Genomic DNA, 13126 nt, shown 5'->3' with positions numbered 1-13126 from the left:
GAACATTAACATTTCGGTTTTTCTTTGACATACTCAATTTTTCTCACCCTTTTATTAGTCGTTCTGGGGCAAAGCCTCACCAGTTCACGCAGAAAGGAAAGTTGAGCGGCCACCAAACGCGGGCTTGTTTATGTTTGTCAGCTGACTGGCAAGCGTCCTGGCGGTGGTGGGCAGGAGTTGGGGAGAGAATTCATGGAAAAAACACCGATATAATATTTTGTTTGCCGAGGAATGTTCCCAATAGTTAAATTTATGAATGCCGTCAAGAAAACACTGGTGAGTACTGGGACTGAAGGCTTTGTGAAAACAGGTCACTGTGTGAGAGAGGAGGGACAGACGCTCACTGCCAGGCGTCAGGGGAAGCCACTTGCCAACCAGGTGGTTGTAGGCAAGCAGGACCAGTGCACAGGGAGATTCTTAAAACGCTTAAACTAGAGGTTTTTCACTACTATCACCACAATGGCAAAAGTGACATGATGATACAGGCCCAGGTCTGGATGATGTACCACAGAGAGTGCCTCACCCTTATTTGTCACTCCCGCTGGGATAAACAGATGCCTTAGCTTGTATGCCACATTTTTATTAATAATCTGCCGTCATTGCACGACGATTGGCGACTGTTATCAAACTCATGTTGTTTATTGTTATCAGGGTGCTGCTGATTCTGTATTGATATACAAACACCAGTAATTGACATATATTGAAGGTGCATATGAGACTGTCGCCATTTATTCAGTGTGTACTGTTTATAATGTTGATAATAGCATACGACAGTACTTCCACATCATACTCTCACCATATGGTTGTCATCCCCTGAGGTGCAGGCTCTTTTTCAAGAAATATATTTACACACAGTGGGTATTTATTTAATTTTTGTCATGTATATATTTGATTTTGCTATGTTGTTTCTATTTATGCGAAGACAAAGTAAGAAAGAAGGAAAAAAGCAAACTAACCATGTTACATAAACCAGTACATGATTTTCCTGGTAAATAATTTTGTTAATTAGTCATTTTGTGTGTTTTATTTTGGAGTACATTCATACAAATGCCTTTTGATCACATTTCATTTGCTAGTGGAATATCCACAGGATAAAGTATTTCACATGCAAAAGATGACAAATGACACTTTTTTTTTGCATCAGTATTTTTTTATTTATTTATTTATTTATTTTATTTATTTTATTTTTTTTTTGTCAGTGTATTGGTTAGCTTCATAAGTATTGATAGATGGTTGGCTGCACATTATTTCATAGTTACTTCTTACTATATTATTCTGATGTACTGACTTGGTTATTTATTTATTTATTTATTTTATTTCTTCATTTATTTTTTCATTTTGTATTCACTTTTTATTTAGTTGCACTCGGAAAATATTGTTCTGGCACATTTAAAAATGTGGTAATGCTGTATAGCTGCAACATTCTCAAGCAAACTTGACTTTTAGAAGTTGGATCCCTGCAATGTTTGGATGTTCACTATTTAAACAACTGACATTCCATTAGAAAAAAAAGGGGGGGAGGGGGGGAGGCTACAGGAACATAGCTACAACCTAATTTCTAGTTACCCAGAAAATCCTTGAATAATGTTGGGCCACTCAAAACACAAGTTCTTATTGTGCTTATGCAAAGAAAAAAAAAAAAAACATATATGTAATATTTGTAAAGCTTGACAAAGAAAGTTAAGTGAGCATGAAATGCAATTTTGTTTATTCATCAGCTGACTTGCAAGCATCTTGGTCAGTGATGAGTAAAAACTGGGAGTGAATTTATGGAAAAGAATAATGAAATAGCTTTTTATTTGGTAAGCATATCATGAATAATTGAATTTATGAATGCTGTCAAATAGATGGTGGTGAGTACAGGGGTGAGAGGCACTGTAAAGGCAGAACAGAGAGAGAGGCTTGCTGTGAACGCCTCACTGGGAGTCACTCACAAGCCAGATGCTTACAGGGAACCAGAAGTAGTGCACAGCGTGTATGATTCTTATCTGCTTACACTAGAGAAATTTTTTATCAGTGTCACCATAATGATTTCATAATCCCACAAGGGCCTCAGGGTCTATCATGTGGATGAATCAGTTTGTAGAGTGAGAAGATGATCAGGGTTGGTCTGAATTGTGTAGTACAGACAGTGACTTGTTGCGTCAAACATGTGCTTCATTGTGTCTCATTAGTTATTTGCCTCCTCTACACAAGGACAGGTATTACTGAACAAGTCATTGGTTTATTTTTTGTTCCAGTGTCTGTTGTCATGCCCATGCTTAGATCAGTTGAGTCTACATTGAAATACAAGCATCACTTGCTGACATATTTTGAAGATAAGATATGAAACTATTGCCATTGATCACTCTATAAAAATTCTTTAATAGCTAATGATAGCACTACTTTAATATATTTTTACTTTACAATTCTTCATCCTTTTGCGTGCAGTCCCATATTAGTTATAATTACACCTGCAGTGGGCAACCATTGTGTTTGAATAATGTGCACATCCTTTATTATGTTTCTTATTATTGTGTTATTTTTTTTATACAAAAGAAAAGATAACAAAACAAAATTAATCCATTGTAATAAGCTGGCAAGTGAGTCATTTTGCTGGAGAGCCACTTCACCAGTTAGTCATTTCATGCACGTGTTTTTGTAATGAAGCATATTTTATTTAAAGAATTATGGTCAGTTTTGATTTGTGTGGAATATCCAGGTTATAAAATATTTCTTGTGCAAGAAATACGTAGGCACAAGACCTGCTTGTTTGTATGTAAGGCATTTCATACGCAAACCTTTTGTGAGTCAATTTGTTGATTTGTTTCATGGATGTAGATGGTTGTGAATCATTACTGGGGTCAGTGTTTTACTATTATTGTTGTTGTTGTGTCGTTTCAGAGTATCAGGAAATATTTTGTGTGGTTATTATGCTATATATTTTTTTTTTGCTAATTTCATTTTCTTAAAACAGTGCTTTAACATACTTGAAAATCTGTCAGTGCTGTACAATTGCTTATATTTCAATCACTAGTTATTATAATTTTTTTTTATTCATTATTGTTATTGTTATTATTATTATTATTATCATTATTATTATTATTATTATTATTATTATTATTGTTATTATTATTATTATTATTATTGTTGTTGTTGTTGTTGTTGTTGTTGTTGTTAGAAATAATAGTAGTGATGATGATAATAATGATAATAATAATAATAATAATAATAATAATAACTACCAATAATAATGACAGTGGTAGTAATCATTTCGTGGGAAGGGAGTTCCTTGTTCTCAATCATGTCATGTGTCACTGTCTGCGTTATCCTCATGAATTCTCCTGTGGCTGATCAATCTGAAGTGTGTGACGTGCTCAGCCACAGAGTGCAAAGTGCTTGGAAGGCTGGAATGCTGCTGAGTCCCCCCCCACTCCCATCCCCAAAACACACACACACACACACACACACACACACACACACACACACACACACACACACACACACACACACACACACACACACACACACACACACACACACACACACACACCTCATGGAACTTATTATACTGTTTTGTCTCATTCATCTGTTATTTATTACTGACATCTTCTACTCTACTGCATTATCTTTGGCTTATGTGAAGGGCTGGGATTCGTTATTTATTATGATTTTTTTTAGGGTAGGTGAGGTCTTGTATAGTTGAGCAGGTACAATTGTGGTCATCATCATCATCATCATCATCATCATCATCATCATTATCATCATCATCATCATCATCATCATCATCATCATCATCATCATCATCATCATCATCCCTTACACTCATATTTTCCTTTACCGTCATGGTCATAAGTAGAGTAATATTTTCCAACCACTTCTACTGTGTTTTGTGTGTGCTGGCCCGCGGTAAAAGCCACGTCCTCTGCTCTCCGGACCGTCTCCTTACAAAACCTGACAGTTGATTGTTTCTTTGCAGCTCAAGGAAGAACGCTGACCAGAGTGGAATGAGTGTGGTATGTCACTGGACTATTGACCGTGACTATACTTGCCATAACGATTTCCTTGACTTTAAGCTCACATTACATTATATAATTGACGAGTTAGCATTCCTTGTCCTTTAGTAAGAATAGTGAAGGAAACAGGAGTGTTGGTGCGACGTGTGTGAAAGACTGACACACATTCACTTTGATTTGTTGAATATATTGGTTATTGTGGGTGTGGATGTAGTGAGACGCAGGGAGGTGGAGTGGCAGATGGAGCAGAGTGAAGAATATGAGGATTAGCAACAACACACCAGTGGATATCCGAGTTAAATCGATTGTTACATAGATCAGCGAGGACAGCGTGACTGCTCCCCTCTCCCCTTCTCCTCCCCTTTCCCTTCTCCACGGCACTTCCTCATCCCTTCCCCTAGCCGACCCCTCCGCTTACTCCTCCCCCGCCATCCCTCTCTCCCTCAACTGACGGTGCGGTTATCAGACCGTGACACGACTACCGCGGGTGCGTCGCTGGCAAAGGTCAGAGTGTACTGCCGACGTGAGAGGAGATCAAATACCGTGAGTAACTCGTCAACCAGGAATCCGATACAAGTCTTTCAGGGACGACCAGGTGCAGGCGAGAATCCTTCAGTGACTCTTGGGAAATGAGCGGGAACGTAAACGAATACTAAATTGACTGTGTTATTGAGCTATTTTGCCGCTGAGTGTGGGTGAAAGGGTTTGTATTGGTCAGTCATCCGTCGGGTAAGAAAATGTTGTAATAGGACTCTATGTCAATAGTGCTGCATCAAAGCATTCTTCGCCCATTATCGACGTATATTATAAGCCAAATTGAAGAGTGCAGGTCGGAGTTTATGTTACCCATGCACTTTAGTGAAAAACATTGTAATAACAGTAATAAAGAAATTGTTTATGAAGACATTTCGGCTGGAGGCTTGACTTCATATGACATTACTATCGCGGCAGTCCAAGCAAGGCGTCGGAAATATCAGAAGACCTCGTGCCAGCCATCCGTCTCGTCAGGAGGAGGAAAAAAGCAGTAATGAAAATGAAGAAGTTTTATCATGGCATTCTATCACACTAGTATTTACGGCAGCAACTGGGCCATAAAACTACCAATCTGTTTTGCCGCTAAGTGCTCACGCTTGGCTATGGAGGGAGAGAGCGTCACACACCGCCTGACATTTACGAGTGAAAGTACGGCGATGCGAAGTACAAGGAACATCCAACGTGAGGGGGCGAGGGGCGTCAGGAAGGGCAAGGGGGTAGAGGATAGCCAGTCTTGTATAGTGCGTATATGTGTGTGAATGCCCTCCCTGGAACACTCTTTAGAATGCGTGTGTATGCTCATGTACGTGTTGTTGTGTGGATGTAAGTATGCGTCGGAGTGTGACTGTATGTTCATATATTGTCAGTATAGTGGCTTTTGTGTACGTATGTGTGCGTGTACGTCTGTGTATCCCATGTGGAGTGCCAACTAGCTAGAGGTATGTACGCATGATTACTTACGTGTGTGCGTTGAGATATGTGTGAGTGAGTGTACGTATCTGTGTGTCTTATATATAAATGCACTAGGGAGAGACAATGGACTCATAGACGAAAGGTATGAGTTGTTTTAGTTAATCCGTTTCCTAAGTTGATCTAGCTGGGGTCAGGTTGAGTGGAAGAGAGACATGCCCTGGGTCCATCATTTTGTAGCCTGAGTGTACGTGTGTTTGTCTTCCGTGCAGAGTGCCCGCTGGCCAGCCCTCCACGTGGTGCTTGGGAACGAGTCATGTGACCTGGACTCCGCCGTCAGCGCCATCGTGTACGCCTTCCTCCTCCACTCCCTGCAGGTGAGCAAATGTGTTCCTTCCCTTCCCTTGCTTTTCCTTCCTGATTTTGTGTCTATTTCGTCTTTTCTTCTTCTTCTTCTTCTTCTTCTTCTTCTTCTTCTTCTTCTTCTTCTTCTTCTTCTTATTATTATTATTATTATTATTATTATTATTATTATTATTATTATTATTATTATTATTTATTTTATTTTTTTCCTATTCTTATTCTTTCTTGTTTGTTCTTACCTGTTTTTTTTTTTTTTTTTTCATGCCTGTTATATGCTTACTTTTGCATGATTTTCATTTACCCTTACCTTTTATCTGCTTACTCTTCCCTGTTATTTATTTATATTTCTATTCTGTCCACTTCTCTGACGCAAGAGTTAACCAGTATTCTCAATCATTCATCCCTTTCTCTGGTAAACTCTGGAACTCCCTGTCTGCTTCTCTGCTTCTGTATTTCCACCTTCCTATGACTTGAATTCCTTCAAGAGGGAGGTTTCAAGACACTTACTCATCAATTTTTGACTACCGCTTTGGACCCTTTTATGGGACTGGCATTTCAGTGGGCATTTTTTTTTATTGGATTTTTGTTGCCCTTGGCCAGTGTCTGTCCTACATAAAAAAAAAAAAAATTGCAGTGTGCCTATGCATATTTAAAGCGCATTGGAAAAGAAACTAAATAAGGAAGAAATACCCTTAACGTTTCCATTCATTTCATCACCTATAACTCTTCAGTCATATACGTAGAGCGCCTTTATTGATATTCATGTGTCTGTTTAATTCAAATACCAAAGGATCAAGGAAGTGAGGGAAAAAACACAATCTCTTTCCTTACCTTCCTTTCTACTCATTTTACCCTTCACTTCTCTAACCTTATACCGCGCACTGCCTCACCTTATAGATATCATTTGCTCATTTGCGGAGTAACAGGTATACCCTTTCGTATTATTACCTGCACCCATTAACCTTTCCATCCATTGCTTTCACGTGTGGCGTCCCCAGAATCACAATTACTGATCACTCAAGCAATTGCCTTTGGAGCAGAAAACACAAAATTTGACGTGCAGAATTGCTTTTGCCTTGACGTGCCTTTATGTCTTGTCTTCCGTGGTTATTACAGACAGATGGTGAAGGTGAAAATAGTGATACCTGTGCTTTATGTGTCTACCTTGATAATTACTTGTGCCAGTTAACCTTTACGAAGTGTGGGAAGAGATGACGGGTTGAGTATATACTATTGGCAAAACTCTAACGTGATATAAGAAGTGCATGAGAAAAATAGGTAAATAAGTAAATAAACTGAAAACTGGTGAACTATTTTGACAGCATGGAAAAGTTAATCTTAAAGTGAAAAAAAAAGTAATAGTACAGTTTTGCGTTTTTCATCACTCATACCAGATTAGAGATTTCTCAATGTTACTGTGTTTTTTCTGTCTTTTTCGTGCACAGAATGGAGAGGAGGCGGTGGGTGTGGTGCCCGTGCTTAATATACCTGCCAGCGAGTACCCGCTCAAGACGGAGGTGACCCACTGGCTGCAGAAACACGGCATCCTGCAGAACTCCCTCATCTTCAGGTAGGGGGCGGGGATGGAGTGACTGTGTGTCTGGTTTTGTTATCTTCCTGTGTCTGTGTCTGTTTGTGTGTGTTCGTCTGTTTTTTTTGTTTTTCTTTTTAATCTATGTATTTCTTGCTGGTTCTCTCTCTCTCTCTCTCTCTCTCTCTCTCTCTCTCTCTCTCTCTCTCTCTCTCTCTCTCTCTCTCTCTCCTCTCTCTCTCTCTCTCTCTCTCTCTCATCCTAACCCTTGTCACTATTTCCCCTTGCTTTTTTTTTTTTTTTTTTATATCCTATTTTCACGCACGAAATGAGATTATGAAGTGAGCGTCCTTATTGTTCCTCCTCCTCCTCCTCCTCCTCCTCCTCCTCCTCCTCCTCCTCCTCCTCCTCCTCCTCCTCCTCCTCCTCCTCCTCCTCCTCACCTTCCCCACTCCCTCTCACTCTCAGGGATGAAGTGAATCTGAGTCGCCTTCAAGACGGCGGCTCGCTGAGAGTGACCCTCGTAGACCACCACGTGCTGCCCCCTGCCGACGCCTACCTGGAGTCCTCGGTGGTGGGCGTGCTGGACCACCGCCCCCTGGACCCCAACGCCCCGACCAACGGTGAGAGGCAGGCTGACTGACTGGTTGGCTGATTGAGTGAGTGAGTGAGTGATTGAGTGACTGACTGATTTATTGTTGATTGGTTTCACTGACTGACTGACTGACCTACTGACTGACTGACTGACTGACTGACTGACTGACTGATTGAATGATTAATCGATTGAATGATTGATCGAGTGAGTGAGTGAGTGATTTTTTTTTATTTATTAATTGATTGACTGACTGACTGACTGATAGATTGAGTGACTGACGGAATGACTGACCAAGTGACTCACTGCTTGATTAACCCCTTTTTACTCCCAATGACACTACAACACTTGTTACTTCATAGCAAAAACACTAGACAATTTTACAATCGCAAAATGATAAAGTAAGCACTGAAAGGTTTGAACTGTTCCATCACTCTGTCTGTCTGTGGCGTCTTGAAATTATACTCAGAACTAACACCGGAACATATTATCAAAGTCAAGAAGCCACAGCAGACGAAATGCTTAAGGTGCCGCAACAATGGAGTCATGAGTAAGGAGTGGAAAAGACACCTGTGATTTTCCAAAGGATTTCAGTTTAGTTATTGATTAGAAAAGTGAGGAAAGTTATTGATATTGGAGATAAAGACTATTTGAATATTTTATTGTAAGGTAATGAAAGATAGTTGGACGTGAGGCTTCTTTTAGGATTTCTGCATGAGTCGTTGATGAAGAAAACAATCTTACTGGTTCATGGTGCAGAAGAGAAGAGACTTTTTTTTTTTCCTGAAGGATGTAAAACTAGCGGCCAGTGACGAAAGATAGACGTGTGGTATCTTTAAGGATTTCTACATGAGTTATTGATAGAAAAAGAAAGAACAACAACATATTCAGATTCATGATGGTGAGGAGAAAACAGTAAGAGTGTCGGTCAGTACGGAAAGACAAGAATGCACGTGACATCCATAACGATTATTTGAAGAACTCTTGAAATGGAGAATAAACTAATTCTTTGTGGTAACGGAAAGGAGTCTGTCTGAGTACTGAAATGTTAAACGAATTAGGCAGTAATGTGATCTGATTATGTATTTGTTAATGGTGAAAATGGGGTTTAACTAAAATTTTGTTGGAAGGAATTAGGAATGGCCTGTATTGTATTAAGTGTCTTGGTAAACTACTTGTATTACCCTCGTGAAGGAAGTCAGTTATTAGTTAAGAACAAATTATTTGAAACCTGACTACTTTGTGACTTTATCTTTTTTACCTACAAAGGATTACAAACAACAAACTCCTAGGCCTTTCATGGGCTGTCTAATTACACTATTGTACACTATTTTACACCAGACTTAATTGTTACACGGTGCTCTCATTATTTGAGTTTTCTGTAATACATGTTAATAGTGTCAATGTAATTTTAAGTCCGTGTTTCCTTGTGTGATTGGTGATGGTGATGGTGGGTGGCCAGCGTCTTATGTGAGAGAGAGAGAGAGAGAGAGAGAGAGAGAGAGAGAGAGAGAGGAGAGAGAGAGGAGAGAGAGAGAGAGAGGAGAGAGAGAGAGAGAGAGGAGAGAGAGATAGGGGGTGATAGGTAGTGTCATTGTAATAATGTAATCCGTGCTTCCTTTGGTGATCGTGACGGTGACGGTGGCGGTGGCGTTAACAGAGAGAGAGTGACGATGATAGTGGAGCCCGTGGGGGTCATGCTGTACCCTGGTGGCGGAGCAGGTGATGGCCAAGAACCCCGCCCTGCTGGGACCCCGTCACCGCCAGCCTCCTGTATGGTCAGTGTCCGTCACTCGAGGTGTTTATGGTGATGCGGTGACATTTATGACTCTATGGTTGATTTGCTATATAGGCTTGCAACTTTCTCCTCTCTTTCCCTTGTGATTACTAGTGTGTTCAGTTTTCCTGTACGGTTTTCTTCTTCATCCTTTCATTCTTGCGTATTTTTCATGTTTTTTTCTTCAATTCTCATTTTGGTGTGTGTTCATTTGTGTGTGTGTGTGTGTGTGTGGTGTGTGGTGTGTGTGTGTGTGTGTGTGTGTGTGTGTGTGTGTGTGTGTGTGTGTGTGTGTGTGTGTGTGTGTGCAGTCTTATTTATGATTTCTTCATTCTTTCATTCATTTTTTGTTTTTTTCCTACTTTTTTGCTTTCTGGTTGGTTGTGTGTGTGTGTGTGTGTGTGTGTGTAGTGTGTGTGTGTGGTGTGTGTGTGTGTGTGTGTGTGGTGTGTGCCGTGTGTGTGTGTCCGTGTCCTTACTAGTCTTCTCGCCAGGCACCATCATCCTGGACACCGTGAACCTGAACCCGGCAGCTAAGAGGGTCACGCCCCAAGGATATTGAGGTGGCCTCGCAGCTCGCCCCGCCTCATGTCCCCGCCGCCCAGCAGGTGAGACTCGCCCTTGTCTTCTTCGTCTTTGTCTTCGTGTCTTCGTCTTCATCTTCGTCTTTATCTTCGTCTTTATCTTTATCTTCATCTTTGTTTTCATCTTCATCTTCCTTTTCTTTCTTTTTCCACATGTGATTTTTTCCCACCTACTTTCTCACTTTCTTCTTGGCTTTCTTCTCTTCTTTCTTCCTTTTCTCTCGGCTTTCCTTTTCGTTCTCTCTCTCTCTCTCTCTCTCTCTCTCTCTCTCTCTCTCTCTCTCTCTCTCTCTCTCTCTCTCTCTCTCTCTCTCTCTCTCTCTCTCTCTCTCTCTCTCTCTCTCTCTCTCTCTCTCTCTCTTCTGTCCAGGTCATCATTATTTTTCCTAAGTCTTTCTTGTAAGTACTCTCTCTTTTTATTATCCTTTCATCCTTCTCTTCATTATATTCCATCTATTTAGCTTCCTTCTCCACTTCCGTCTCTTCCCAGATCCTTTTTTTCTTTCTATTCTTTCTTCCCCCGTCATCATTCTGTTTGCCTCTTTCTTTTTAAATCTTATTCTTTCTTATTTCATTACATGTTTAATTAATTGTAAATAGATTAACTGATATCCTATTTATAGACCAATTTTCCGCTTATCTTTTCTTCTAATTCACTCCTATATTCCTACGTATATTTCTGCATTCCTCTCCTTCTCAAAAATCTGTGTTCTTGCAAGCCACTGTCTGACTCACTGGCCCAGCGACACACTTTCTCCCTCGTCACTCTCATATGCTCACTCACACTTTTAGTCTGTCACACTTCACCTCTTGGCGCTTCTTTGTTCTCGCCTGAGTTGCCACGGACTCTCGTGGGTTTGTTTTTACCTACCGTTATTTTTTATTTATTGTTATTTTATTTTGTTTTGTTTTTGTGCAATTTTTCCTGTGTTCCGCAAAGTTACTCATATACTTGCTTTCATTTTTACGATTGAGTTGACGTTAATTTGGTCAGTGTGTGACAGAGAGAGAGAGAGAGAGAGAGAGAGAGAGGAGAGAGAGAGAGAGGAGAGAGAGAGAGAGAGAGAGAGAGGAGAGAGAGGAGAGAGAGAGAGAGAGAGAGAGTTACGTACTCGCTTTCCTTTTCACTTTATTTTCGGATATTTTCAGTGGCGAATATTTTCATTGACTTTATGACTGGTCACTGTCATCTCTCCCCTTTACATTCGCAAGTTATATATGTTATGTCTCTGTGTTGCGTAGAAAAAAAAATCACACGAGACACTAAAAGACTAAGGGTTGGATCTTAAGTAATTTTGTACGAGTGTTGATGCTTCCATGTGTTGGTTTCTATCTGTCTGTCTGTCTTTTTCTGTTTGTCCTGTCTTTCCCTCAATTTGCTCTCTCTCTCTCTCTCTCTCACTCTCTCTCTCTCTCTCTCTCTCTCTCTCTCTCTCTCTCTCTCTCTCTCTCTCTCTCTCTCTCTCTCTCTCTCTCTCTCTCTCTCTCTCTCTCTCTCTCTCTCTCTCTCTCTCTCTATATATATATATATATATATATATATATATATATATATATATATATATATATATATATATATATATATATATATATAATGCTCAAAAGTTTGGTCTATCTTTTTATGTGTCACGTACACAAAAAAATTACACGAGACACTTGAAAACTAATTAATGATTGAATCATATGTAATTGAAACGAGTCGCGTTTTTAGACGGAAACTGATGTGCATCCATGTATAGTGAGACAGAGGAACAGGAAGGAACAAGGATCGCGGGAAACAGAATGCACACGCACACACACACTCATCTGTGATCCCGTGCCCACGCCCCATCCTCCTCGCACACATCCGTCCCCCGCGGCAACAGTTTCTCCCCCACGACAGGTCTTTACCGCCGGGACTCGCTAATCCAGGGCATCACCCTCTCAGCTTCCGCATCCTGCACCACATGGCTGGTAGAGAACACTCATTCATCCCTCCTTTGTTTCCGGATGTCACACTCACTCATTCAGCGGCTGTTTTACTTACGCATTCATTCACTCGCTAGCTCGCTCAGTCATTTAGCCACTCATTCATGTATTCAGGGAGTCATTCATTCATTCATTCATTCATTCATTCATTCATTCATTCATACTCACTCAACCAACCAATCAGTTAACCAATCAATCAATCAGTCAGGCGGGTCACTATACTTACGCTGACAGTCTGTCACTCTTATCTCTCAGTCTCGCGCATCAGTTTTCCACTCACCCTCTCACTCTCTCCTGCTACAGCTTGGAGGTGTTTCAGGAGCTGACGGAGGCCAAGGCTGACGTGTCTGGCCTCACCTGCGACCAGCTGCTAAGGAAGGACGTGAAGGTGGCGACTGGGGGCGGTCTGTGTGTGGGCGGTGGCCTCTGTACCGCTGCGAGTGACGGTAGGGAGGGTGGCGGGCTAATTACAGGTACAGTTTATTATATTTATTTATTTATCTATTTATATTAATTTTTATTCATTTATTTATTTTTATTTTTTTCGTCATTCAGGCTAGAGTTGTCTTGAATGGTATTAACTTTTCGACCTGTATTCTCACTTGAGTAATCCCTGGCAGTTTTACTTAGCAGTAATTAAGCTCCGTGCTGTAAATGCTGGTGAGTGTTAGCTTTGGAAGTTATAATTAAATCTGCACAAGACGGTTTTATTTTTAAACTCAGACGAAGCCACAACTCAGAGGATTTTGGGAAGCGGGTGCTGGTAAAGAAGAATATCACTCCTGTTCAGATTAGCCGTAAAGGTATTGATGTATTTGTTGAATAGATATTTGAACCATTACATTAAAAAAAATAAATAAATAATTAAGGCTT

The 13126-nt window shown here is 40.4% G+C and overlaps 1 protein-coding gene across 1 annotated transcript in view; it reads left to right on the top strand.

Moving 5' to 3' along the window:
• Positions 1-133: 133 nt before the first annotated feature.
• Positions 134-13126, top strand: part of LOC135116076 (exopolyphosphatase PRUNE1-like) — a 14531-nt gene continuing 1538 nt past the window's right edge. The window contains exons 1-8 of the mRNA XM_064033286.1: positions 134-276; positions 3959-3995; positions 5711-5815; positions 7247-7371; positions 7801-7955; positions 9587-9702; positions 10196-10218; positions 12557-12665. Coding sequence (XP_063889356.1) covers positions 257-276; positions 3959-3995; positions 5711-5815; positions 7247-7371; positions 7801-7955; positions 9587-9702; positions 10196-10218; positions 12557-12665 — 690 coding nt within the window. The 5' untranslated portion in view covers positions 134-256. The remainder of the gene's footprint in view (positions 277-3958; positions 3996-5710; positions 5816-7246; positions 7372-7800; positions 7956-9586; positions 9703-10195; positions 10219-12556; positions 12666-13126) is intronic.

Source organism: Scylla paramamosain, chromosome 30, assembly GCF_035594125.1.
Source record: "Scylla paramamosain isolate STU-SP2022 chromosome 30, ASM3559412v1, whole genome shotgun sequence".
Lineage (NCBI taxonomy): Eukaryota > Metazoa > Arthropoda > Malacostraca > Decapoda > Portunidae > Scylla > Scylla paramamosain.
Note: the sequence above shows the minus strand (reverse complement) of the source record. Positions and strands in the feature narration are given on the sequence as shown.